This window comes from Danio aesculapii, chromosome 17 (genome assembly GCF_903798145.1).
Source record: "Danio aesculapii chromosome 17, fDanAes4.1, whole genome shotgun sequence".
Lineage (NCBI taxonomy): Eukaryota > Metazoa > Chordata > Actinopteri > Cypriniformes > Danionidae > Danio > Danio aesculapii.
Genome location: NC_079451.1, coordinates 3,292,224 through 3,319,082, shown reverse-complemented (window position 1 = coordinate 3,319,082; position 26,859 = coordinate 3,292,224). Strand labels below are relative to the sequence as shown.

The 26,859-nt window shown below is 37.9% G+C and overlaps 1 protein-coding gene across 5 annotated transcripts in view; it reads right to left on the bottom strand.

Annotated features, from left to right (window-relative positions):
* The window catches only part of col12a1a (collagen, type XII, alpha 1a), a 175,772-nt gene that overhangs the window by 53,682 nt on the left and 95,231 nt on the right, over positions 1–26,859 (bottom strand). For all 5 annotated transcript variants that reach the window (XM_056477770.1, XM_056477771.1, XM_056477774.1 and 2 more), the window contains 11 exons: positions 21,725–21,854; positions 18,814–18,956; positions 18,513–18,642; positions 15,582–15,701; positions 12,563–12,709; positions 12,361–12,477; positions 10,083–10,235; positions 9,361–9,435; positions 6,661–6,800; positions 6,450–6,573; positions 2,851–2,994 (listed from right to left, as the gene is read on the bottom strand). In XM_056477770.1, coding sequence (XP_056333745.1) covers positions 2,851–2,994; positions 6,450–6,573; positions 6,661–6,800; positions 9,361–9,435; positions 10,083–10,235; positions 12,361–12,477; positions 12,563–12,709; positions 15,582–15,701; positions 18,513–18,642; positions 18,814–18,956; positions 21,725–21,854 — 1,423 coding nt within the window. The remainder of the gene's footprint in view (positions 1–2,850; positions 2,995–6,449; positions 6,574–6,660; positions 6,801–9,360; positions 9,436–10,082; positions 10,236–12,360; positions 12,478–12,562; positions 12,710–15,581; positions 15,702–18,512; positions 18,643–18,813; positions 18,957–21,724; positions 21,855–26,859) is intronic.

Here is a 26,859-nt window from a genome sequence, read left to right as displayed (position 1 = left end):
AAAAATCTTCTGAAAACGGCATTTTTGGTACTCATCAGAGAGTGAAAAACGTCAGAAGAAAATGCTGTTGTGTCACATTGCACACAGTGTTCAGCACGTTGGTTTCACTCTCCCTCCAGCCACAGTCAAAACACAAGAGCAACAGAACGTGTGAACACTACTGTCAAAGAACAAAATAGCACAATATTGCACTCTGTGGATATTCCGCTCATGTACATGTTGACTTTTCTGTGAATGAACTGCACAAATGCACACGCTCACTGGAAAAGTCCACTTAAATTATGTGCTGACAGGACATTCCAATGTACTATACTTATTCCTGCTGCTTGAAATAGCGCTACTGTGCTGTCATGGCAATGCTTGTAAAATGGCACCCCTGCACTCAGTTTCAACAAAACATTACTATCAATAAGATTTAACCCTTCAAACGAACTACCTTTTCGTTATGTCAGTGGCTTTTTTGCCCGATGACTTCCATTATAATTTGCCTTTATTACACCTTATCTAAAGGGTTAATGGTGCCAACTGATGATCAACAGTAAAAAATAAAAATTGTACCTCTTTCCAACACCAGCAACAATTAAGAATGCATGGATTATGGTGTCAAGACTTTGCAATTAAAAAATGCTATTATAATGGAAGTCAATGGGGCAAAAACAGCCACGAACACAATGAAAGGGTAGTCAATTTGCCCAGAGTGTATGGGTGTATTTTTGACAATTTCAAAAACATTTTGCCAAAATAAGTGTCAAAAAAAGGTTTGTCACCCAAGATCATTCAATTTGCTTAAACACAGAGAAAGTTGTGTCCAAGTTAAAGAGCCCATATTATACATGAAATAGGGTCATATTTAGGTTGTAAGGGTCTCCAACAACAGTCTAATATGCATGCAAGGTCATAAAACACTGTCATGGTCTTATAATCTGCATTTATTTTTACCTAATTATCCCAACGACTCCCATATGAATCGTTCAGCGATTCATTTTTTCCCAAACCCCTCCTCAGCGCGAAGTTAATCTGCGCTGATTGGACCGATGACAGCCTGCTGCGATTGGTCGACAGTGACAGGCTTCAGCACGAGACAGAGTGAAATGCCCAGCTGGTAATCAACTATATAAAAGTAGTCACAGTGCACACGCGCTTCATAGTGTAAGGCTTTTTTCACACACACACACAACCCTCCTCAGAAGAACTGGGGAGATCGACGCGAGTCTCTCTCTCTCTCTCTCTCTCTCTCACACACACACACACACACACACACACACACACACACACACACAACGCTCCTCAGAAAAACTAGGGAAAGCGACGCGAGTCTCTCTCTCTCTCTCTCTCTCTCTCTCTCTCACACACACACACACACACACAACGCTCCTCAGAAGAACTAGGGAAAGCGACGCGAGTCTCCTGTCTCCTAGCTTACGATCGCCATAGCAACGACAAACGGCAGTGGAACGCGAGCTCACAAAAGCCTTTAACGTTAAATCCGTAAACAAAGCGGCACGCGTCGCGTTTTTAACGTGGCTTACATGTGATAAGAGAATATAAAGAGTAACCGCGTGTACTGTACCAGGTTAACAAGTAACAAAACACAATAAATACATAATTTGCAAGTTAAACGAGGCAACAATTTTAAATCGCACTTACTTACACTAGTGAATAAACCTCAACCACTGACTCTTCACAGTTCACAACTCATCTTTGGGTAGAGACTGTCAATATTATCCATCTGAGCACAGCGTGACTTCATTCGACCGGCGGCGTCTGTGTGTGTGTGTCTAGTGTTTTTTCTGTGTTAGTGGGCGGGGCCGCAGGTTTCAAATCTCCTCGGTTTGCGCGCGTAACTACTGGCGAGGCTTGTGTTTCGTGGCTGCGTCATCGCGAAACACCTAATGACTCGTTATCAAGACGACTCCTTTGAAGCACTATGAGTCGACTCTTTTATAGATGAATCAATAGTTTTAAACACTGTACACTTACAGATTTAAGCCTTAGCTGGATATTTCACTTCACTTAGAGCTGTGTTACACACTACATGGAAGGGCATTTTCAAAAACCCATAATATGGGCTCTTTAAGACTCCAAATCACCCCAGAGTGGATGAACACATCCCCAACATCACGCAAGGGTTAACCATTTTAATTTGACACTAATTTGTTTAATTAATCAATTCACTAGATAACTGCTAGACATCTGCACATCAATAACTGTCTGGTTTAGCTCAGCTACTAAATATGACCTCCAAAGACTACGTCGAATAGTTCGGACTGCTGAGCGAATCACTGGTACAACCCTTCCTACTCCCAAGAACTGTACTTATCCAAAGCGAGCAGAAGGGCTGCCAAAATCACTCTGGACCCCTCACACCCAGCACACTGCCTCTTTGAACTGTTACCTTCTGGTCGACGCTACAGAGCACTGCGCACCAGAACAGCCCGACACAGAAACAGTTTCTTCCCTCAGGCAATCCATCTCATGAACACTTGATGATAATAATTGTGGAACCAACATCTCTACTTGCTATACACTTGTATACACATATACACTTATTTAACCACACACTTTACATGGCAATTTGCACATAACAGCTGCACATATAACGTTGTATATAGTAATAAACATGTACATACACTTGTCAATCTGTATATTTGCACTCACTACTTCTATTTAAAAAAAAAATATATTTATTATCTGTTTTTTGTCCTGTCTCTGTAATTCTGCTGCACTGTAGAAGCTCTGTCACCAAAACAAATTCCTCGTATGTGTGAACATACCTGGAAATAAAGCTCTTTCTGATTCTGATTCTGATTCTATCAACCAGAATAAAAGCAGAAATGGTTTCAGTGTTACCTGCATGCTGTAGTTTAGCAGCGCTTTTCTTCACATCATCTTGAGAACGTCCATCGGTCACCACAACCAGAACCTTGGGAACGGTTCTCCTCATGCCATTGTCCGAGGTGAACACTTTTTCTCCAACATGCTTCAGCGCAGCACCTAAAACATTCACACAATATATATATATATATATATTTTTCGGGGTTTTTCACCTTTATTTGACAGGACAGTAAAGACTATTGACAGGAAAGCATGGGGAGCAGAGAGAGGGGAAGGATCGGCATAGGACCGTGAGGCGGAATCGAACTCGGGTCGCCGTGAGCACCGGAGTGCATGTGTCGATGCACCAACCACCACACCACTTGCGCCGACGACATTCACACAATATTAAAACAATGCAAGAAATTAAGTAGGCTTCAGCTTTGTTTCAGGTATTTGACTTTTTTTACTCAATTCAAACATAACTGTACTCTATCTATGATTCTGTGATGTACAATAATACACTAAAATATTCTTTATTGATTTCTTACATTATTCAAATGTCCTTCATAGTAAAAAAATGGCATAGAGTTGTTTTATGTTGGACGTTTGATAGTCACAAATTAAGAGATTGTCCCTAAACAACATTGCCATACACTATTCTAATAGCATTTTAATTGACTTACACTCACAAAACGAATAGTAATGTGTTCACGTAGGTCTCAACTTTTAATATTTATTAATATAAACTGTCAAATAGTATGTGGCCCACAGTGGCCTCTTTTACTGCTACAAACAATTGTTGTTTTTGATATTTGGTAGCAGTTTAATCAGAAAGTTGCAATTTTGTTCACTTACGTTGAAAATATTACGTTGCTACTCTAGCTTTGAGCATAAAATCTAATTCGCATCTTTGAATGGAAACATAGCTATGGACATTCAGGCCATGTTCACACGAATACGTTTAAAAGCACACATTTTTCTTAGTTTTTTGCCTTCAGTCCACACTAAGATGGCATTTTTAGGAATACGAGAACGTATTATTATTTTGAAAATGCTATCCAAAGCAGGTGAATTTGAAAACACAGTTTTCGTGTTGCGGTGTGGACTATGAAAATGGAGGTTTTCGAAAATGATGACACATTTTAGTCATGTGACCAATTCAGCTAACATGGTGGACGACATTTTAAAGCAGATTTTTAGGATGCTGTCCGTTGTGACTAGATTAATGTCGGTTTGTACATGCTCCATATTCCCTTAGCGGTAGAAGCAGAGCACAGTTGCAATATTTTACCGTAACATTTCAAAGAGACGGAAAGTAAATAAATGCCATGCGGATCTGATACAGGAAAAAGGGAGTCTGTTTTTCATACGTGGATTACTCAGTTAGCTGGAATTGGTTATTGACGATTTGACACAATCGAGGATCGATACGTTCTTCAAAACTCATTCTAAAGTTGTTGTCATAGCAACAGCTCTAGTAGTGCAAACCTAGAGTGCATTTCCCAAACAACGACATAACTCGCAGCTGAACTACCATAGTACGATGCATAGTTTGGGAAAAGAACGATGTAGTGACGAGTGTTTCCCAAAACCAGTAGCTTCTCTGTCGCAGATCCATCATTTGAACCACGTTAGTTATAACATAAAACGCACATAATGATGCTCTAAACAGGGTGGAGTAGCTACTGCTTTAGAGAAGAACCACGTAATTTCTTTGTGCAGATTATATTGTTTTACACGCACACGCATTTAAAAAAAAATACAATATTAGTTTTGGTAAAAACATGCACTCGCTTTCTATATTAATTGAAATATATGTAAATGGCAGATATAAGGCCTGTGTTTCCTTTACAAATATTATTGAGAACATTACATCGTCTATTCTAAAACATAAAATCACTTACAAAAGCTAACACGTATTCTAGTATCATATAAAAATCATATAAATAAATAAATAATGGGGCTATTGAATAAGAAATTATTAGTTTCATTTATTAGGAAACTTATTAGGAAACTAGAAAATAAAAAAAATCCTACTTTATTAATAATAATAATAATAATAATAATAATAATAATAATAATAATAATAATAATAATAATAATAAGTAGGATATTGTTTATTTATTTATTTATTTATTTTTGAAAACTCTACTTTTACAATTTGACACATGCAAACCACTGCACAAATGTTCTAACCAACAGGCCCATGTCATATACAGTACAGATACTTAATAAATAACCCACTATAAATTAAAACCATTAACGTATGCTATGTTTTTTGTTTTCACAAGCTTTGGAGCAATGACTCTTTGATACTAGCTTTGGAGACGAAACATAAATTCCGCTCGGCTGTGTTCAAAATAGCATCAATGTTTTCAAAGTGCACTGCGAAGGGAGCGCAACTGTAAACATGAAGATCGCTAAAGCTCAACTGTAAAAATACTTTGAAAGCAAATTACACCTAAGAGAGATGACTTTAATGAGTTTTTATTTTTAATCATTCCAAGTTTAAATGTTAGAATGTTCTAAACGAATAGGGCATATGGGGGATAACTGGGAATAGAACACAGCCGGGAACTATGTTTCTAACTACAGCTCCAGAGGTGTAGTTGCAAGCGTACAAGTTTGCAACGCAGTTTGGAACGACAGATTTGGGAAACATCAAATCAACGAACTATGTTTGTAATGACAGAACTTGCGACCTTAGTTGGTTAAAGATGCTTTTCGGAAACACACCCCTGCTTGGATGCAGGCTTGATTGATATAAACAGGATTAGATTGGGTCTTTTCAGGCAACAGTAATACTGAAAGTATGTACTGAACGTAGATATTTTCTTACAGTAATAGTTATATAAACTTGGGAAAACAGTAAATAGTTTTAAATGTTTAATTTAATTTTATATATATATATATATATATATATATATATATATATATATATATATATATATATATATATATATATATATATATAAAAACTTATGCAATCTGCACTCCGAAATAAAAGTAGTGGCTACAAAGACGATCACAGGATGGTTCTCCCCAAACATTTAAAAGAGAACATTTATTGATATGGACTTTTTAGCTATAAACGCTTACTATTTTAAGGTACTGACCCAGCTTTAGTACAATTTGTGTATGATAATAGACATTGACAATATTTGACCGTTTTTTTTGTTAAAGGAATAATAACTTATGCAGTCATGCGCATGTTTTGACATCTGATATTAGTGATTTGATGCTTCGCAAAAGTTGCAGACATCAGACATCTTTACCGATATCAGCCAATTATTCCTTACGCCGATAAAGAAACTTTAATAGGCCTACTATAATAAAGAAAATCCACTCTAAGTGTACAGCTAAATAAATTGCTAAATACTCTTGATACAAGTGTAAGATTAAAAATCCAGGATCTGCCAAATCATCTTAGATTATTTAAGCGAGGTACGAAGAACGGACCCAGGGTCTTTCGTGTGGGAACACAAACAAAAGCGTTTTCAGTCATTTAAGTGTGGCTGATGGAACGAACTGAAAACGATCACATGGAGCATTCTTAGATGAAAACGTCACTTTCACTGTTTTTAGGATTAGTGTAAACGTAGCCCTAGGAAACTAAAACCACAGAAACGAACCTGTTTTGGTGTTTCCTCCTCTATAATTGACCATCTGAAGAGCAGACAGCACCATTCCCTTGTCATGGTAGGTGTTGAGCTTGAACTCAGTTTTGGCGTCGTCGCTGTACTGCACGAAAGACACCTGTATTCACAGAAAGAGAAGCAGCAGCGGATGAAGATGTCGGCCAATCCAGTTCAAGCGTCTGATCAAATGACTCCACTAGGGTACCTGCATGCCCTCATGGCTGACCACATCAAAGGCCCCAATCATGCTGAACACAAACTGCCGGACTTTAGCAAAGCTGTCGTCTCCGATACTCCACGAGCCGTCGATCAGGAACACCAGGTCAGCCTTGGCACCTTTGCACACTGCCATCACAAAACAAAGGTGTAAACATAGAAAGAGTAATAAAAATGTATCTAATATCAGTGATATTTTCTTATAGGGGTGCTTTTAAGTGTAATTATTTGAAATTCAAAGAGGGATACATTTAGTGTGAGAACAATTTACATTAATGTGCGCACCTATAATAAGCTGACATAAAGTAGGTTAGTGTATTTGCATGCAGAGCGAAATCTGTATAACCTAAAAATAAAAAATGAGCACAGATCTAGTTGTGCTTATGTGTTAATGCTCTGGCTATGCACTTTAAAGCCTGACAAAAAAGATATGAGTGTCCAAACCAAGCTCCTGCAGCACCCATAGAATAAATGTGTTTGAAAACGTAACATTCTGTAGTGGATTTACATTTAGTTATTTTCATTTTTCCCTCCTTCATTTCTACCGTTGGTCACCTGTTCCTTCAGTCTGTAGGTTTATAATCAATTAAAATGGTTTAAGAAGTGCTTTGAGATTAAACATGGCGACTCTTTTGGATCACTGTGTCACCCATCAAACCTCAAAATCCATAATTAAAATGTTAAAGCTTTGCATTTACATAGAATACATACAATTTGCACACGTGTTTGAAAACGTAAGATTCTGTAGTGGATTTACATTGAGCCAATGTCTTTTTTTCCTCATCATTTCCTAGCATTGGTCACCTGCTACTTCTGTGTGTAGGTTTATAATCAGTGAAAATTACGGTGCTTGTGATTAAACCTGGCAACTTCTTTAAATCACCATATTACCAATCAAATCTCATTCATTCATTTTCTTGTTGGCTTAGTCATTTCATTAATCTGGGGTCGCCACAGCAGAATGAACCGCCAACTTATCCAACATTTGTTTTATGCAGCGGATGCCCTTCCAGCTGCAACCCATCACTGGGAAACACTCATTCACACACACATACACTACGGACAATTTAGCCTACCCAATTCACCTGTACCGCATGTCTTTGGGCTGTGGGGGAAACCGGAGCACCCGGAGGTAACCCACGCGAACGCAGGGAGAGTATGCAAACTACACACGAAAACGCCAACTGACCCAGCCGAGGCTTGAACCATCGACCTTCTTGCTGTGAGACGACAGCACTACCTACTGCGCCACTGCGTCGCCTCAATCAAATCTCAAAATTAAATTGTAAAAGTCTAGATATTACATCTTAAAAAATCATCTGTCACTCTGACTTCACACTCAACTGTGTTACGAAAGCTAGATTTCTAAATAGCTGACAGACGTTTGGATCTGCTATTGAAAGAGGGACAAACAACTAAAACAAATATTTATACTTGATTGATTTGACTTTATTAAAAGCTCCGTGAGCTCTATCCTAAATCTGTATGCGACTGTAACAAAACAGCTCATTTTCCAGTGTAACCTCTATACATAGACCAACCTAAAACTAATGTTTAAGGAAGAATATGCTAAAGATTAGGACACACACAACTGATTCCTAAAATGGTCAATTTAGGCCCTGTCCAAGTGAATATTTAAAGGGCACCTATGGTGAAAAATCTACTCTTCAACCTGTTTGGACGAACGTGTGTAGGTATAGTGTATAGAGCATCAAATTGGGGTGATATAAACACACCCAGTCCTTTTTTTTTTTCAATTTAACTACATAAAAACAGTGGACCAATTGGAGCGGTTTTGAGATCGAAGGCAACTTGACGTAGTAGTGGGGTCCCCACACCCACCAATATTGATTGACAGGCACGCATCATCAGTTTGTTGTTTCACGGCCGCCATTTTCAGCGTGTGAGTCAAAGCGATGTCACTAAAGGAACACCATTGCTCTATTTTTAGGCTCAACACAAGATCAACATTCACCACATGATCGCTTAGGTAGGTTTGCAAACATGTGTACTTTTCATTGCGTCTTCCTTAAACTTCAGTCGTTTGCATTTCTAGCGGTCATTGCATTTCGAAGCTCCCTGTGAACTTAACTAGGTGCAGCTGAAAAGTGCGAGCGCATTGCCTTGCATGCACGTCTCTCCATTGGAAATAAAATAACGAACTTGCCTGCAGGTCGCACACCAGAAGCGCTCTGTGTGGCGCGACGCACGCAGCGCCATGCATTTTAAAATTCTAAACATAGGTTTCTATCCGGGTACACACAACGGCATCTGAATAGTTTCATTTTAAATAACATCCGAATGTGCGTGTCAGGTGTGCTGTGTCGCGGCTCCGAGCGGCGCATCCGGTGCCTCAGTCGAAGTTAATTCAGCGTGGGTAATTATTAGTCTTGATGTACAAGCTAGGGCACTTTAAACTAGCACACAGTTGGCTGTAAAACTATACAAAGACAAATGATTTTGTACTCTCTGTTAAACTAACATCCATGAGTTTTCCAAAACTTTTCAGACCTGGTCAAAATTCCATGACTTTCCAGATTTTCCATGAACCCTGCAGATAGTTCTTGAAACGATACATGTAAGGATGTGACACTTTTAGAATCCGCAAGAAAAAAAACTATTGGATTTTTGGATATTGCCCTGTGAATGTAGCCTAAAAGCAAGAGGTTTTGTCTGGGAGTGTCTTTACCCTCGAGTGCAGAAGGGATGGTGGCTGGAGGTGGAGGAGTTGGAGGTGGTGTTGGGGCGACGGTGGGCTTCACCACTGTGAAAAAAGACAGAATGCAGACCTCATGAGTGCGGGTAAACAAAGGTAAGCAATTTCATCAATTGTCAACCTTCACCTTTCACCAAAATATCGAAACCCTTTTTAGGTTTTTTTAGTAGGCTTGTATTTTACAGTGCTGTAAAACACTCAAACATGTGTCTGTCAGTGTATTCAAACAATTATATTTGATTTACCAAAGTCACACAAGTCCCAATTTCACACTCCATAACCAAGCTTTTTACTCATGAATGCAAAAATGTAAACTAAAATAAAATCTATCATTTTTGTTCTATAGAAAGACATATTTTATTCTTTTGATTAGCATAATTTCTTTTGGATTTTGCAGTTTAATTCACAGAATTTCTACTAAATATGTTGTATATATACTGTAAACTCACAGACTTTTTAGGTCACATCCATAAAGCGTGTTTATTTTCCTCATTTAAATTATAAAAACTGTTTACAGATTGATATTTTTCTGATCCTGTAACTCTGTGGCTAGCTGTTTTGGAAAATATAAACAGTATATTAACATATACTTTCTTTGTGAATTTATATTTAGGAATGTTTCTGCAAATGTCACATCCATAATGCTAGAATTGTTCAGCTGTCAGACCGAAGCTCTTATTGGTGTTGTGACTTACGTGTGCGCTCTTTCACACTGACTCCGGGCCCCTCGCGGTTGGGGGTCTGCGTGTAGACGGTGGCGTTGTACAGCGCGTCTGGCGTCAGGCCGTCAAAACAGTACTGGCTCTCTGCCGCAGTGATCGTGACCTCCTGAGCTCCACGATGAGATGCTGGTGGAGATGGAAAACAAGAGTAACGTCGGCTCACACAAACTACTGCATTCCTCAAACGATTTAAGGATTTTAGGACAACACATTTAGGATTCGTGTATTTAAAGGGACATCCAAAATTAAATACTACACTTAATTCACTTGTTCAGAGATTCTTTCTTCTAGATATTTTGAAAAACGCTTGTTGATGGCTCCTATTGACTTCCATAGTATTTTTTTGAATGCTGATGGGTGCCAACAAGCAGCTTTCTTCCGAAAATTTGCTAAGAAACTTAAGGCAAAATGAGGGAGAGTAAATAAATGATAAGGTAATTCTCATTTTTAGGTAAACATTTAGGAAAGCATTTGAAGTGCTCCTGTATTCAAGTCTCTCAAGACACTTAAAATAGTTTTCCATTCATGCGAAAAAAAACCCACATAGGATTTCCTCATACTAAACACACAGCATCAGCTCTTTTCTGTTGTGTTTGGGTAGATGTTTCTACACTGCTCTGATTGGTCCAGTCTGTTGTAACTGGTCGAGCTTTCACTTATTTAGCACTTGTAATACAAACTGTAACGAAGGCATTAGTTTTAATATACAAATTCTTTGTAAGTACATGCAAAGTGGGCACACAGACTAAACTAAGACATTGTTGACCAGTAGCCAATGAACAACATAGACAAGCAATATGCTAATTTGTTGCCAACTTGAGGTATAACTGAAATTGCTGACAACTCGTCTTAGGCACTTAATTTTACACTTGAACACAATAATAAATATTATATCTTTGATATATTTTTTGTAACACATTACTTACACGTTCCATGTACAGAATATTTACTTAGAAATTACAATTAATTATGCATAATTACATGTAACTAACCCTAAAACTAACCTGCATTCTAACTCTAACCATATAGTAAGTACATTTAGCTCATATATATATATATATATATATATATATATATATATATATATATATATATATATATATATATATATATATATTTATATATATATATATATATATATATATATATATATATATATATATATATATATATATATATATATATATATATTTATATATATATATATATATATATATATATATATATATATATATATATATATTTATATATATATATATATATATATATATATATATATATATATATATATATATATATATATATATATATATATTTATAAGCGCACATATTAACATTGATGGTGTCATGATTACAAGCAATCTAGCATTTGCAGATCGTTGGAGAACTACACATCTGTCACTTTAATGAACTACAACTCCCATCATGCACCACACACACACCCGTTCTAATTCTCTCCCTGATTACACACACACAGCTGGAAGCTCATGATGGACTAATCAGATGGACCATAAAAACAGCACACACACACATCATTGCTGAGTCTTGTTTGCTTATTGGAGCACTACGAAGCATTCCATTGTCTTGCCTTGCCGTGTTTCCTGACCCTCACCTCATTTATTGTTTATGCTGTTTGCCCCCTGTACCGATCTCTTCACCTGTGACCTCGACTACTCTTTTGGATTACCTGCGTGCTTCTCTCTGTTCCTGTTGTGACCTTTACCTGCCTGACGATTGTATAAATAAAGACGCTGCATTGTGGATCCTCAATTCTATTGTCAGCATAGTTTTGTTACAGATGGTAAGATGTAAACAGATATATTTACACAGGTATAGCAATACCAAAAAATTCTTGTGGGAACATTTTTGGGTCCAAATGAGGAAAACCGCTCATACTGTATATAATCCATAATTAAGAACTTTATATATGCAAATTATTTTCAGTGAGGGCTGGGTTAAGGGGTTAGGGTTGGGAGATAGTATATACTGTTTGTACATTTTAAATTTCATTACAGTAAGTCTATGGGAATTCACAAAAGACACCTGTACAAGTGTGTGTGCATGTGTGTATAGAAGTAAGCATACAAATCAGATTATCTCTGGAGGCAAGCAGAGATAATAACTACAACTAATAGATAATTAGGGTGGGCTGATCTTTTCAAGGCTATGACATGTGGCATAAGTATTTTAAAGTGTCTTAGAGTGGGACATGAATAAAATGCAGCATTCATTTAAAAGAATTCCTCCTTACGATTGAAAGGGTTGACTTTGAGTCTGTAGGAGGTGGCAGCCCGATGAGGAGTCCATCTGATGCAGAAAGAGTCGTAGCCCACATTGTAGGAAGTGAGGTCGGTCACGTTGAGATACACTGCAACGGTCAACAGCAGCGCACAGTTAAAACATTTCCACAACACACCTGTAGGATTTCACATTTAAAGAAAGCAAGCACATACGAGTGGTTCCTTGTCCGACCAGAGCGCCGCTCAAGCCCGCATCATACTGAGCGTAAAGCTTGAGGTCGTATGTGGTGCCAGGCTGGAGGTTGTGCAGGTGGTGTGAAGTCACGTCTCCAACAAAGGCTTCCATGGTGTCGGTTGTGCCTGGAGTAACAGATAAACAACTTAGTGGAGCTTGTGCCATGGTTTTACCTTCAGTTGTGTCCAAAATGGCACACTTGAGTGTTTGAGTGTAGTGTTTGAGTTTACTGTCATCCCAAGTGGAACATTAGCTTCTTTTATTTACTAACCAGAAATTCAAACTGTTTTCAAGATGGTTTTGAAAGGCACAATATGTATACTTGAGTCAAAATATTAAAAAGACGACCCATTATTTTTTCTTCTGTTGGACGATTCATCACTCTCATTATCCATTAATCAAAGAATGATTCTGTCCGTTGCAGAAAAATGATCCTGAAACTATGGCTGGATCCATCTATTCTAGTTGAACTTTCTTGGAAAGTCTACCTACTGAACATTATTAGTTTGGAATATACCACAGCCAAAATAAATTCCCAAAACTGTACAACTGTAAGGCAAGGTGAGGCAAGTTTATTTATATAGCACATTTCATACACAGTGGCAATTCAAAATGCTTTACATAAACAGGAATAAATGAAACAAGTATAAGAAAAATAAAAACAAATTATAAAAATGGTAAAAAATAAATAAATAAGCATAAAAACAGATCAAATGTGTTATAAAAGAATTAAAAAGAAGAGAAAAACATAATAGAGCGATCTGTGGGACGTAGCACAGTGCTCATTCAGTAAAGGCACAGCTAAACAGATGTGTTTTCAGTCTTGATTTGAATGTGTCTAATGTTGGAGCACATCTGATCATTTCTGGAAGCTGATTTCAGCAGCAGGGGGCGCTGTTAGTAGCTGAAAGCCGATTCACCCTGCTTTGACTGAACTCTTGGAATTTCTAGTTTATTTGATCCTAAAGATCTGAGTGATCTGTTGGGTTTGTATTCAGTGAGCATTTCTGTAATGTATTGAGCTCCTAGGCCATTTAGTGATTTATAGACCAGTGATAATACTTTAAAATCTATTCTGAATGTAACTGGGAGCCAGTGTAAAGACCTGAGGACAGGTGTGATGTGCTCTGATTTCCTGGTTCTGATTTCCGCAGCATTCTGGATGAACTGTCTGTCTGTCTTTTTGGGAAGGCCAGTGAGGAGGCCGTTACAGTAATCCACCCTGCTGCTGATAAAAGCATGAACAAGTTTCTCTAAGTCTTCACTGGAAACAAAGCATCTGATTCTTGCAATGTTTTTGAGATGATAGTATGCTGATTTACTGACTGCTTTGACATGACTATTGAAACTCAGATCTGACTCCAGAGTCACACCAAGATTCTTGACTTTATTTTTTGTTGTTTGACCCATGGAGCCAAGGTACGCATTCACCTTGAGAACCTCATCTCTGTTCCCAAACGCAATCACTTCAGTTTTCTCTTTGTTTAACTGAAGAAAGTTTTGGCACATCCAACTGTTAATTTCATCAATGCATTGGCAGAGGGTGTCAATGGGGCTGTAGTCATTAGGCAGTAAGGCTAGGTAGATCTGAGTGTCATCAGCATAGCTGTGGTAGGTTTGTTTTTTTCTCATTATTTGGCTCAAAGGGAGCATATAAAGGTTGAACTGTACAGATTTTTTGTACCTATTATTGCACTAATACTGTTTTCATTATATTTTACCTTTCTGTTGGGTGGATCTCGGGATTTATTGTATATAGAACAAAATCTTAAAATGGTTAATAAAAAAAAAAAAAAAACACCAGCACAATGTCATATATTTTGCTCGCTTGCTGATGTTCGGGCTTTTCAATATAAGCCAATTGTCAAATTCTTTGACTATTCCCTGACTTTCATGGACTAAAAACCTAAATTTCTATGGTTTATGACAACAGAGAAGACAAAAAGAATATTATATCTATAATTGCGTGTTATCATGTCATGTTTTGGACACTGTTCTGGCCTGAAGAAGGACTGAATGTTAGATTAAATTAACTTAATTAATTCAAGGGGTTTGTTAATCTTTTTGGTTAAACCCGTTTCCACTGAGTGGTACGGTACTGTACGGTACGGTTCACCTTTATCAGGCATGTGTCTTCACTGCCAAAGACTACCAATAGTACCCTTTTGGTGGACATGGTTTTTGACAGAAAGTTGCAGTCGACGTCATTCTTGCTCAAAGTAAAGCTGTACGGGTCGTTCACATCATATGAGAAGCACTTCTCTCAAAACAGATGCTTTGTACACATAAATACTTGTGTAACGTTATAAATGTTCATTACTAACGTTTCTATGTACATGATCTGATTATAACTGCAGATCAATGATAGTGCGACACTGTAACGTCTGCAATTATATAAAATAAATAAATCCAACATATACAGTATGAACACATACAGACCCTTACAGTCTCTGAAATGTTACCAATTACAGATAAACTACACACAGGATACATTTAGTCCTTATTTGAGCTCAAAAACAACATGCAACATATAGCCTACAGTCAGTGCAAACCTCTCATCTGTATCTTTAATCTTCACCAGCACATGAAACCTCTGTTCAAAAGTAATTCAGTCATTCTGAGTTCATATGGTCCAATACAACATTGATTGATGCATTGGATAAGGATTCTTTTACACTAACCTCAGTCTTTAAATATGTGACTAAATACTAGTTGAAAAGGCAAAAATATGCCAAAACTTGATTGTAATTAGCTCCCAATTTATCTAACACTTTATTTTTATTTGGTCAGAGACAATTTATTGCACCTAATATAGGCTACAAACGGTATAATTTATTACGCCAGAATGCTTTTAAAATCATTATACAGCCACAGGCCTCAAAAACACATGCAAATGCTAAACTATAAGCAAGACTCTGACTATTGTAAATGATCAAGTGCAAAGGCATGCGATTTGGGATCCACCTAACATGATAAAATACAAAAACGGTCTCTTACCCACTGGTGTATAGACCAGTTTGTATCCATTGACCCGTGCAGCTGCAGGATCCCAGGATACTCGGAAACGTGTGTACCACTCATCTGAAACACGCAGGTTTCGAGGCCCCAGGAGATCCACTGAAAGAGACACCACATCACAAACATCACATCAGGGCAATTTACCACTTTACTCATATACAGCACCACTGTTATATTATAGTTAGCATTGTCAATCAGCTGACTATACCTCCATATGTTATTCTTTACATCTATCCATCTATTGGTGCATCCATCCATCCATATACTCTAATTAGTAGGGCTGTGACAAAACATCGATATGGCGATTTTCCGGCCGTGATATATTATCGAAACTCTAGCGCCAAGTATCGATATTTATTTAACTCCACAAAAGATCTAATTTAATTCACCCCAGCAGGTACACAACGTCATACGATGTTAATATTAGGTTAGATTTAGGTGATGTCGGGTGACCAAAATTCAACGTCTAGCCAGCGTCTAAGGACAATGTTATTTTTATGTCCTATAACGACATCAAATCATATAGATATTTGGTTGTTTTTAGGTTGTGTAGGAAAGTGACCAAAATCCATCATTGAGCCAACATCTTAAACCAACATCATATTGACGTCAAATACTTTAATTCATCAGGTACTGTATGGCAACCAAAATCCAACGTCTGATAGACATGTCAAGTTGTAACATCATTAGATGTTGATATTTGGTTGATTTTAGGTTGGACATTGATCTTGGGTTTTGACGTCAACCCCTTCATTCATTCATTCATTTATTCATTCATTCATTCATTTTAATCTGCTTTTCCGGGGCCAGTTCGTGGGGGCAGCAGCCTTAGGTAAGAACCTCAGACTTCCCTCTCCCCAGACACTTCTTCCAGCTCCTCCGGGGGAATCCCGAGGCCTTCCCAGGCCAGCCGAGGGACATAGTACCTCCAGTGTGTCCTGGGTCTTCCCTGAGGCCTCCTCCTGGTTGGACATGCCTGGAACACCTCCCTAGGTAGCTGTCAAGGAGGCATCCGAAACAGATGCCAGAGTCACCACAGCTGGCTTCTCGCAACATAGAGCTTCTCCCGGGTGACAGAGCTCGTCACCCTATCTTTAAGGGTGTGCCCTGCCACCCTGTGAGGGAAACTCATTTCGGCCGCTTGTATCCGAGATCTTGTCCTTTTGGTCATGACCCAAAGCTCATGATCATAGGTGAGAGTAGAAATGTGGATTGACTTACTGGTCAATAGAGAGCTTTGGCTTTCAGCTAAGCTCCTTCTTTACCACAACGGACCGGTACATTGACCGCATTACTGCTGTCGCTGCACTGATTCACCTGTCACTCTCATGTTCCAACCTTCCCTCACTCGTGAACAAAACTTCAAGATGTTTGAACTCCTCCACCTGGGGTAAGGACTTGCCTCCAACCTGGAGTTGGCAAACCACCTTTTTTCAGTGGAGCACCATGGCCTCAGAGTTGGATGTGCTGATTTTAATCCCAGCCACATCACACTCGACAACAAACAGTCCCAGTGCATGATGAAGGTCCATGTTCGATGAAGCCAACTCCGGCAGGGCTGCCCTTTGTCACCAATTCTGTTTTCTATTCTATCATTTTCATAGACAGAATTTCTATGTGTAGCCTTTGGCTGGAGGGGGGTCCAGTTTGGGAACAACAGAATTTAATCTCTGTTATTCGCAGATGATGTTGTTCTGTTGACTACACCTGTTTTTATTTCCAAACAAAAAGTAAAGTCTCCATGATGTTAGGGTACAACGTCAATCTGACGTCTTGTTGGCATCCTGTGCCTGCTGGGATCAGTCTTGCACTGCAGCCATTTACCACTTTGGATTTTGGCTGGGCTAAATAAGTGTCTTACAGAAAACTAATTTGACATTTTTTGTTAAGTGAAGCTTCATAAACTAATTTCGAGAGGAGCACGTGATATGATTGAGCACGTCTGGCCGCTCATCTGTAATCAGTAATAATCCAATCAGAGTGATCCTAGTTGACTATAAATGGATCGTTTTCTCCCTACTGTTTCTATCTTCATTTGGAAGAATCCCCCCTTCCACCCCATCTCCTCCTTTTCCTCCCTTTTCTAAAGGGGGAGTTCTCGAGACCTACCTGATCTCGGATCTCCTGATATGCTTATCGAACGGGCGGGAGCCCTGGGCTCAAATATCTCCGAGCTCAGGGTTCTCTCCCGGGACAGCATGCCAAACCTGCTTTATACGCCAAGCATATCTAAGTGGGAACTCTTGAAATGTAATTTGTACACAATTGAGATGCTAATGCTTTGGCTAATTTAGAGAGGTGACCTTTTTAGCTCTAAACTGCTCTATGATGCGCATCAGCATTTTCAAGCACTTGTTGCGATTCTATAAAATGTGTTGTTGATAAAAGAAATACATCTTGTAAATTTTTATTCATTTACAAATATTGTGATATATCGCGAATGGGTTTTCTCTTGATATACTGTATACTCATATCGTGAGTTTACCTGTGATTCCCACCTCTAATACATATGCTGCACACTGCATACTTCCATACTATACAGTACGTTAAAAACAGCATGTGAGCTGAGTATGATGTCCGAATTCATCGAATTCGAAAAACAGCATGAGAGAAGTTCCCGGATGACCTACTACTTTCGGCGAGATTCTGAAGTGAACATCGAATGGATGCTACGCTATCCTATGATGCATCACGAGAGAATTCGTGAATGAGAGTAAAGCGACACGACTGACATGGGTAGGTCATGTGACGATGACAAAATGGTGGATGTAATACATCCGAGTTCCATTCATACTGTATAGAACGTACTTTTCTAACAGTCGAGTAGTACGTTTAAACTCAAATGCAGTACCTACTGAGTAGTAGGCTACTATAGAGTACTAATGTGTGTGATTGTGTAACCATCCTTACATGTTTTTCCATCTCCACTGAGTCGTCCTCCAGGGCCATCTTGATAAATGGCTTCTACGTTGATGTTGTAGGGCGTGTCTGGCTGCAGGTTTTGCAGGATGACCGAGTTACGGTTGCCTGGGACAGTTGTCTATGCAAAACCCCCCCCAAAAACAGCAGAGTAAGATCATCTCTCAAGCATCCATCCAGTTAAATAACCTCCACCAGACTTATAAAATCAGGATTGTAAATACCTGATGGTAACAGTTCTGCGTGATCATGTCCTGCAATAATCACTCATATAAAATACAAAACGACTTACAAATTCCTCAATGGGATCTCCAGTGGTGGGTGCGTAGCCAATGCGGTACTGCATCACAGGCCCTTCTGCATGTTCCCAGCCCACCGACAGCGTGCTAGTAGTGGGATCATAAACCCGCAGGTTCCTGGGGCCACTGCGGGGCACTGCAGCCAGAAGAACAGAAACACGCTCTGAATATCCCGCTGCTGAGGGCGCCGTTCTCAAGAAATGAGCTCATTTGTGTTTATGACTTCCTACTCATGGAATTAACCAGCATACCAAACTTTGCTGGATACATTTGATTCTGTTCTGGAAAATGTATTATCACCATCTTAGTGGAGTTATTTATTTATACAATAGAATAGTTATTTCTTTGTCATCATACTATCAAAACCTGTATTCGCTAACTGACGCTTTACGGTAAACATTTGGCTTTTATCCTCAGTGCTACCTCAAAGGGATAGTTCACCCAAAAAATCTAAATTCGGTCATTTATTCATCCTCTATTTGTTTCAAACCTTCATGAGTTCCTTTATTCTGTTAAATATAAAAAGAAGATATTTTGATGAATGTTGGAAACCTGTAACCATTGACTTCTATAGTAAGAAAAACAAATGCTATGAATGTCAATGGTTACAGGTTTCCAACATTCTTCAAAATATCTTCTTTTTGAGGGAGAGTACATACTGAGTACATTTTCATTTTTGGGTGAACTAGCCCTTTAATCATGAAATTGTGACTTTATTAATCTGTAATTGTAATTTTAACTCTGAAAATGCGGCTGCTTTCATATGTCGCAATTATGATTTACGTGTCTCATAATTTTTAATTTCTTAAAAATTTGTATTATTGTTTTATTCTTCTTCCAACAGAATTTCAACTACATATCTCACAAATCTCCACCAATTCATTAATTCACCCATTCATCTATTTACTCATTCACCCACTCATGCATCATCCATTTATTTATTCACCCATCCATCCGTCAATCCATTTATTCATTCATTCATCCATCAATCATTCATCTATCCATCCATTTATTCATGCATCCATTCATCCATCAAAGTATTCATCCGCCCCTCAATTCATTCACCCATTCATCCATTTATTCATTCACCCATTCATGCATCCATCCATTTATTCATTCACCCACTCACGCATCATCCATTTATTTATTCACCCATCCATCCGTCTATCCATTTATTCATTCATTCATCCATCAATCATTCATCTATCCATCCATTTATTCATGCATCCATTCATCCATCAAAGTATTCATCCGCCCCTCAGTTCATTCACCCATTCATCCATTTATTCATTCACCCACTCACGCATCATCCATTTATTTATTCACCCATCCCTCCGTCTATCCATTTATTCATTCATTCATCCATCAATCATTCATCTATCCATCCATTTATTCATGCATCCATTCATCCATCAAAGTATTCATCCGCCCCTCAATTCATTCACCCATTCATCCATTTATTTATTCACCCATCCCTCCGTCTATCCATTTATTCATGCATCCATTCATCCATCAAAGTATTCATCCATCCCTCAACTCATTCACCCATTCATCCATTTATTTATTCACCCATTCATGCATCCATCCATCCATTTATTCTTTCACACATACATCTATCTATCAATTTATTCATTCACCCATTTATGCATCCATCATTCATTCATTCGTCCATCTATTCATCCAATCATCCATCCATCAAATTATTAATCCATCCATCAATTCATTTACCCATTCATGCATTCACCCATGCATGCATCCATCCATTTATTCACCCAGCCATCCATCTATTCATTTATTCATTCACCCATTTATGCATCAGTCTATTTAATCACCCACCCATCTATCTATTAATTTATTAATTCACCCATTCATGCATCCATCAATCATTCATTCATCCATCAATCATTCATTCATCCATCCATTTATTCATCCATCCATTCATGCATACATTCAACCATCCAATGATCCATCCATTTATTCAATCATCCATTCATGCATGCATTCAACCATCCATCTATTTATTCATTCATCCATCCAACAATTCCTTCATCCATACATGTATTTAACCATCCATACATTTATTCATTTATTCACCCATTCATCCATTAATTTCTTCATTTATTCATTCATTCATTCAATAACCATTTAATGCATCCATCCATTTATTCATTCATCCATTCATTCAACCATCCATCCAGCCATCTATTAATTCATTCTTTCATTCATTCATTCACCCATTCATGCATCCATCCATTTATTCATTCATCCAAACATCCATCTATTCATTGATTCATTTACCCATTCATGCATCCATCCATCATTCATTCATTCATTCCTTCATCTATTCATGCATGCATTCAACTATCCATCCAGACATCCATTAATCCATCCATTTATCCATCAATTCTTTTATCAATACATGCATTCAACCATCCATACATTAATCAATCCATTTGTTCACCCATGCATCCATTCATTTATTAATTCACCCATTCATTCATACATTTATTCAATAACCATTTCATGCATGCATCCATTCATCAATCCATTTATTCATTCATTCATCCATCCATTTATTCATCCATCTATTCAGGTATACATTCAACCACCCATCCATTAATCCATTCATTCATCTATTTATTCATCCACCCATGCATCCATCCATCCATTCATCAAATTATTCATCCATCCATCCATTTATTAATTCAACCATCGATTCATCTATCCATTCATTTATAAATTCAACCATTCATCCATTCATCCATCCATCCATCCATCCATTCATCCATTCATTCATTCAGTAAAAAGCCGAATGAATAAATCCAGAAATGCTATTGCACAAACAGTAATGTGTCCTGAGAACGAGCCCTAAACACAAGGATGAGTTAGTGGCGTCAGACTCACGTGTTTTCCCATTATCAGACACAGACGAGCCCTCTCCGTCAGCATACAGAGCCACCACACTCACAGAGTACTCAGTGTCTGATTCCAGCTGCTGCAGCAGAGCCGTGTGGGTGTTTCCTGGAACCAGCACCTAAACCACAATTAAACACTAATAATTAACAGCCACACACACACACACACACACACACAGACTGCCTTTGTTAAGCAGTGACATTTACGATGCTTCACATGCTTTTACACTGATGAATGAGAGAAGAGCACAAAGAACATCAGCGGCTCGCATTTCACAGCAACATCAAAGACAAACTCAAACAGGGAAATAAGATGATTTACACTAAATTATAGGAGAGTTTCTTCATATGTCGTGCAACTCAGATGACTATTTACATATGAAGTGAGCTCACTAAAAATATGACTGAACGAGCATGTTTATACTAGAAAACAATTAGTACAATTAGGAAGATACATACAAATCTATTTATCTGTCTGTCTGTCTGTCTGTCTGTCTTTCTTTCTTTCTGTCTACCTATCTATCTGTTGTTTTCTGTCTGTCTGTCTGTCTGTCTGTCTGTCTGTCTGTCTTTCTTTCTTTCTGTCTACCTATCTATCTGTTGTTTTCTGTCTGTCTGTCTGTCTTTCTGTCTACCTATCTATCTGTTGTTTTCTGTCTGTCTGTCTGTCTTTCTATCTTTCTGTCTACCTATCTATCTGTTGTTTTCTGTCTGTCTGTCTGTCTGTCTGTCTGTCTGTCTATCTGTCTTTCTATCTTTCTGTCTACCTATCTTTCTGTTGTTTTCTGTCTGTCTGTCTGTCTATCTGTCTTTCTATCTTTCTGTCTACCTATCTATCTGTTGTTTTCTGTCTGTCTGTCTGTCTTTCTGTCTACCTATCTATCTGTTGTTTTCTGTCTGTCTGTCTGTCTTTCTGTCTACCTATCTATCTGTTGTTTTCTGTCTGTCTGTCTGTCTTTCTATCTTTCTGTCTACCTATCTATCTGTTGTTTTCTGTCTGTCTGTCTGTCTGTCTGTCTTTCTATCTTTCTGTCTACCTATCTATCTGTTGTTTTCTGTCTGTCTGTCTGTCTATCTGTCTTTCTATCTTTCTGTCTACCTATCTATCTGTTGTTTTCTGTCTGTCTGTCTGTCTGTCTGTCTTTCTATCTACCTATCTATCTGTTGTTTTCTGTCTGTCTGTCTGTCTGTCTGTCTGTCTGTCTGTCTGTCTGTCTTTCTATCTTTCTGTCTACCTATCTATCTGTTGTTTTCTGTCTGTCTGTCTGTCTGTCTGTCTGTCTTTCTATCTACCTATCTATCTGTTGTTTTCTGTCTGTCTGTCTGTCTGTCTGTCTGTCTGTCTGTCTGTCTTTCTTTCTTTCTGTCTACCTATCTATCTGTTGTTTTCTGTCTGTCTGTCTGTCTTTCTGTCTACCTATCTATCTGTTGTTTTCTGTCTGTCTGTCTGTCTTTCTATCTTTCTGTCTACCTATCTATCTGTTGTTTTCTGTCTGTCTGTCTGTCTATCTGTCTTTCTATCTTTCTGTCTACCTATCTATCTGTTGTTTTCTGTCTGTCTGTCTGTCTATCTGTCTTTCTATCTTTCTGTCTACCTATCTATCTGTTGTTTTCTGTCTGTCTGTCTGTCTGTCTGTCTTTCTGTCTACCTATCTATCTGTTGTTTTCTGTCTGTCTGTCTGTCTTTCTGTCTACCTATCTATCTGTTGTTTTCTGTCTGTCTGTCTGTCTTTCTATCTTTCTGTCTACCTATCTATCTGTTGTTTTCTGTCTGTCTGTCTGTCTGTCTGTCTGTCTTTCTATCTTTCTGTCTACCTATCTATCTGTTGTTTTCTGTCTGTCTGTCTGTCTATCTGTCTTTCTATCTTTCTGTCTACCTATCTATCTGTTGTTTTCTGTCTGTCTGTCTGTCTGTCTGTCTTTCTATCTACCTATCTATCTGTTGTTTTCTGTCTGTCTGTCTGTCTGTCTGTCTGTCTTTCTATCTTTCTGTCTACCTATCTATCTGTTGTTTTCTGTCTGTCTGTCTGTCTGTCTGTCTGTCTTTCTATCTACCTATCTATCTGTTGTTTTCTGTCTGTCTGTCTGTCTGTCTGTCTGTCTGTCTTTCTATCTTTCTGTCTACCTATCTATCTGTTGTTTTCTGTCTGTCTGTCTGTCTGTCTGTCTGTCTGTCTGTCAGTCTGTCTGTCTGTCTGTCTGTCTGTCTGTCTGTCTGTCTGTCTGTCTGTCTGTCTTTCTATCCATCTGTCTATCTTTCTGTCTGTTGGGCTATTTTTTTCTGTCTGTCTGTCTATCTATTTTTATGTCTGTTTTTCTATCTCTCTGTCTACCTATCTATCTATCTTTCTATCTAGCTATCTTTCTGTGTCGGTCTATCTATTTTCTGTCTATCTTTTTGTCTGTCTTTCTTCATGTCTATATTTCCATCTGTCTGTCTATCTATCTTTTTGTTTGTCTTTCTATCTTTCTGCATGTCTTTCTAGCCATCTGTTTGTCTGTCTGTCTTTATGTCTACCTATCTGTCTGTCTTTGTCTATCTATCTTTCCGTGTCTTTCTGTCTGTCTATCTGTTTTTCTGTCTGTCTCTCTGTCTTTCTCTATCTTTCTGTCTACCTTTCTATCTTTATGTATGTCTGCCAATCTTTCTGTCTGTCTGTCTATTTGTCTTTCTATACATCTGTTTGTCTGTCTGTCTGTCTATCTTTATGTCTATCTTTCCGTCTGTCTGTCTATCTTTCTGTCCATCTGTCTGTTTATCTATCTTTCTACCTGTCTTTCTGTGTCGATCTATTTATTTATTTTCTGTCTGTTGATATATCTATATTTCTGTCTGTCTATCTTTTTGTCTGTCTTTCTGTCTACCTATTTGTCTCTTTATATCTATCTTCAAGTCTGTCCTTGTCTGTCTATCTATCTTTCTGTTTACCTGTCTGTCTTTATGTCGATCTATCTTTATGTATGCCTTTTTATCTGTCTGTCTGTCTATCTGTTTTTCTGTCTGTCTGTCTGTCTGGTCTGTCTGTCTGTCTGTCTTTGTCTACCTATCTATCTGTTTGTTTTTATGTCTATCTTTCTGTCTGTCTATCTGCTTGTCTTTATGTCTGTCTTTCTATCTTTATGTCTGTCTTTCTATCTTTCTGTCTGTCTTTCTATCTAGCTTCCTGTCCGTCTTTCTTCAGGTCTATATTTCTGTCTGTCTGTTTGGTATATCTATCTTTCCATCTGTCTTTCTATTTTTGTGTCTGTCTGTCTATCTGTCTTTCTAGCGATCTGTCTGTCTGTCTATCTTTCTGTCTGTATCTTTCATACCTTTCAGTCGGTCTTTCTGTCCATCTATTTTTCTGTCTATCTGTTTCTCTTTCTCCCTGTCTGTCTATCTATTTTTTCTGTCTGTCTTTATGTCTATATTTCTGCCTGTCTATCTATCAGTCTATTTATTTTTATGTCTCCGTCTATCTGTCTTACTTCATGTCTTTCTGTCTGCCTTTCTGTTGGTATATCTATCTTTCTGTCTGTCTTTCTATCTTTCTGTCTGTTTTTCTATCTTTCTGTATGTCTGTCTACCTATCTGTCTGTCTTAATGTCTGTCTGTTGGTCTATCTTTCCATCTTTGTCTGTCTATATACATTTTTCTGTCAGTCTTTCTATCTGTCTTTCTCTCTTTCTATTCGTCTGTCTATCCATCTGTATTTCTATCTATCTTACTGACTACGTATCTGTCAGTCAGTCCTTCTCTCTGTCTGTCTGTCTGTCTGTCTGTCTGTCTGTCTGTCTGTCTGTCTATCTATCTATCTACATTATATAATCATTATATTATTATTTTTTTATTGCAAACATTGTCAGGAAAAATTCACAATGAAACAAATATCTGAAATCTCATATTTTACTCTAGAGACTTCTACATATTATTATAATGCATTATAGTCTCACTGGCTTTAAAACGTCTGCTATATTACACCCTGAGAAAGACGTTGGCCTGTTTTTCTAGCGATGACCTCCTGCACTTATGGATGTTTGTGTCACCGCTGATTCCCAACACAGTACACACTCACTCGCTTCACCAATGCAAAGCAGGAGGCAGTGGAAACATTCCTTTGATGTGTTAATAGACGAGCAGATGAATAATAGGAGTGAATGATGTGCTGACAGTGTCCTGCAATCACTTCCTTTCACCACCGTTCACAACGCCAGGTCACGAGGTCACCGGCTTCCCAATTAATGACAGGGGAAACCTTCCTTTCTCCATTCCTGATGACTCTATCCTTTATTTTAAAGTGTGAAGACATTCACCCACAAATAGCAATTTCTCACCACTTACTTGCACTCAAATGGTTTTATGAACTTAATTTATGAATTTCTGGCTTTTAAAAGAAAGATGTATTGATTTTTTTGGGGGGGTGGGGGACTTACTTACTAACTTACTGTAAGTAACTGACTTCAATAGTATTTTTGGTTCTTATTATAGAAGTCAATGGCTGCTTTTTTCCCCATTATTCATAAGAATATCTTGCTTCGTGTTCGACAAAAGAAAGTAATTCATAAACGTTTACAAACACATTTAAATAGTGAGGAAATATTTGGGTGAACTGTGAGTGGAGGAACACTTTTTTAAGAAATAGGCTCATTTTACAACTCCCCATTCTAGCACTTTTAGCTTAGCTTAGCATAGATCATGGAATCAGATTAGACCATTAGCATTATGCTCAAAAATGACCAAAGAGTTAATAATAATTTTTCTATTTAAAACGCCACTCTTCTGTAGCTAAATTGTGTACTAAGATAGACTGAAAATGAAAAGTTGCCTTTTTCTAGACTGATATGGCTAGAAACGATATGCAATCATCATAGAACTTTGTGGCCATACCATGACTAGAGCAGGCGCAAAAACATTATGATTTTTATTTTATATCTGCCTTAGTAGTACACTAAGTAACAACAGAAAAGTCACAATTTAAATAGGATAATTATCGAAATTTTCAGATTGTTTTGAGTGTGATGCTAATGGTCTAATCTGATACAATGATTTATGCTAAGCTAAGATAAAAATGCTCCAGCAACACTGCTAAAAATGCTTTTCTTGCTTAGAGATTTTGTCTTGTTTCTAGTCTAAATATCTAAAAA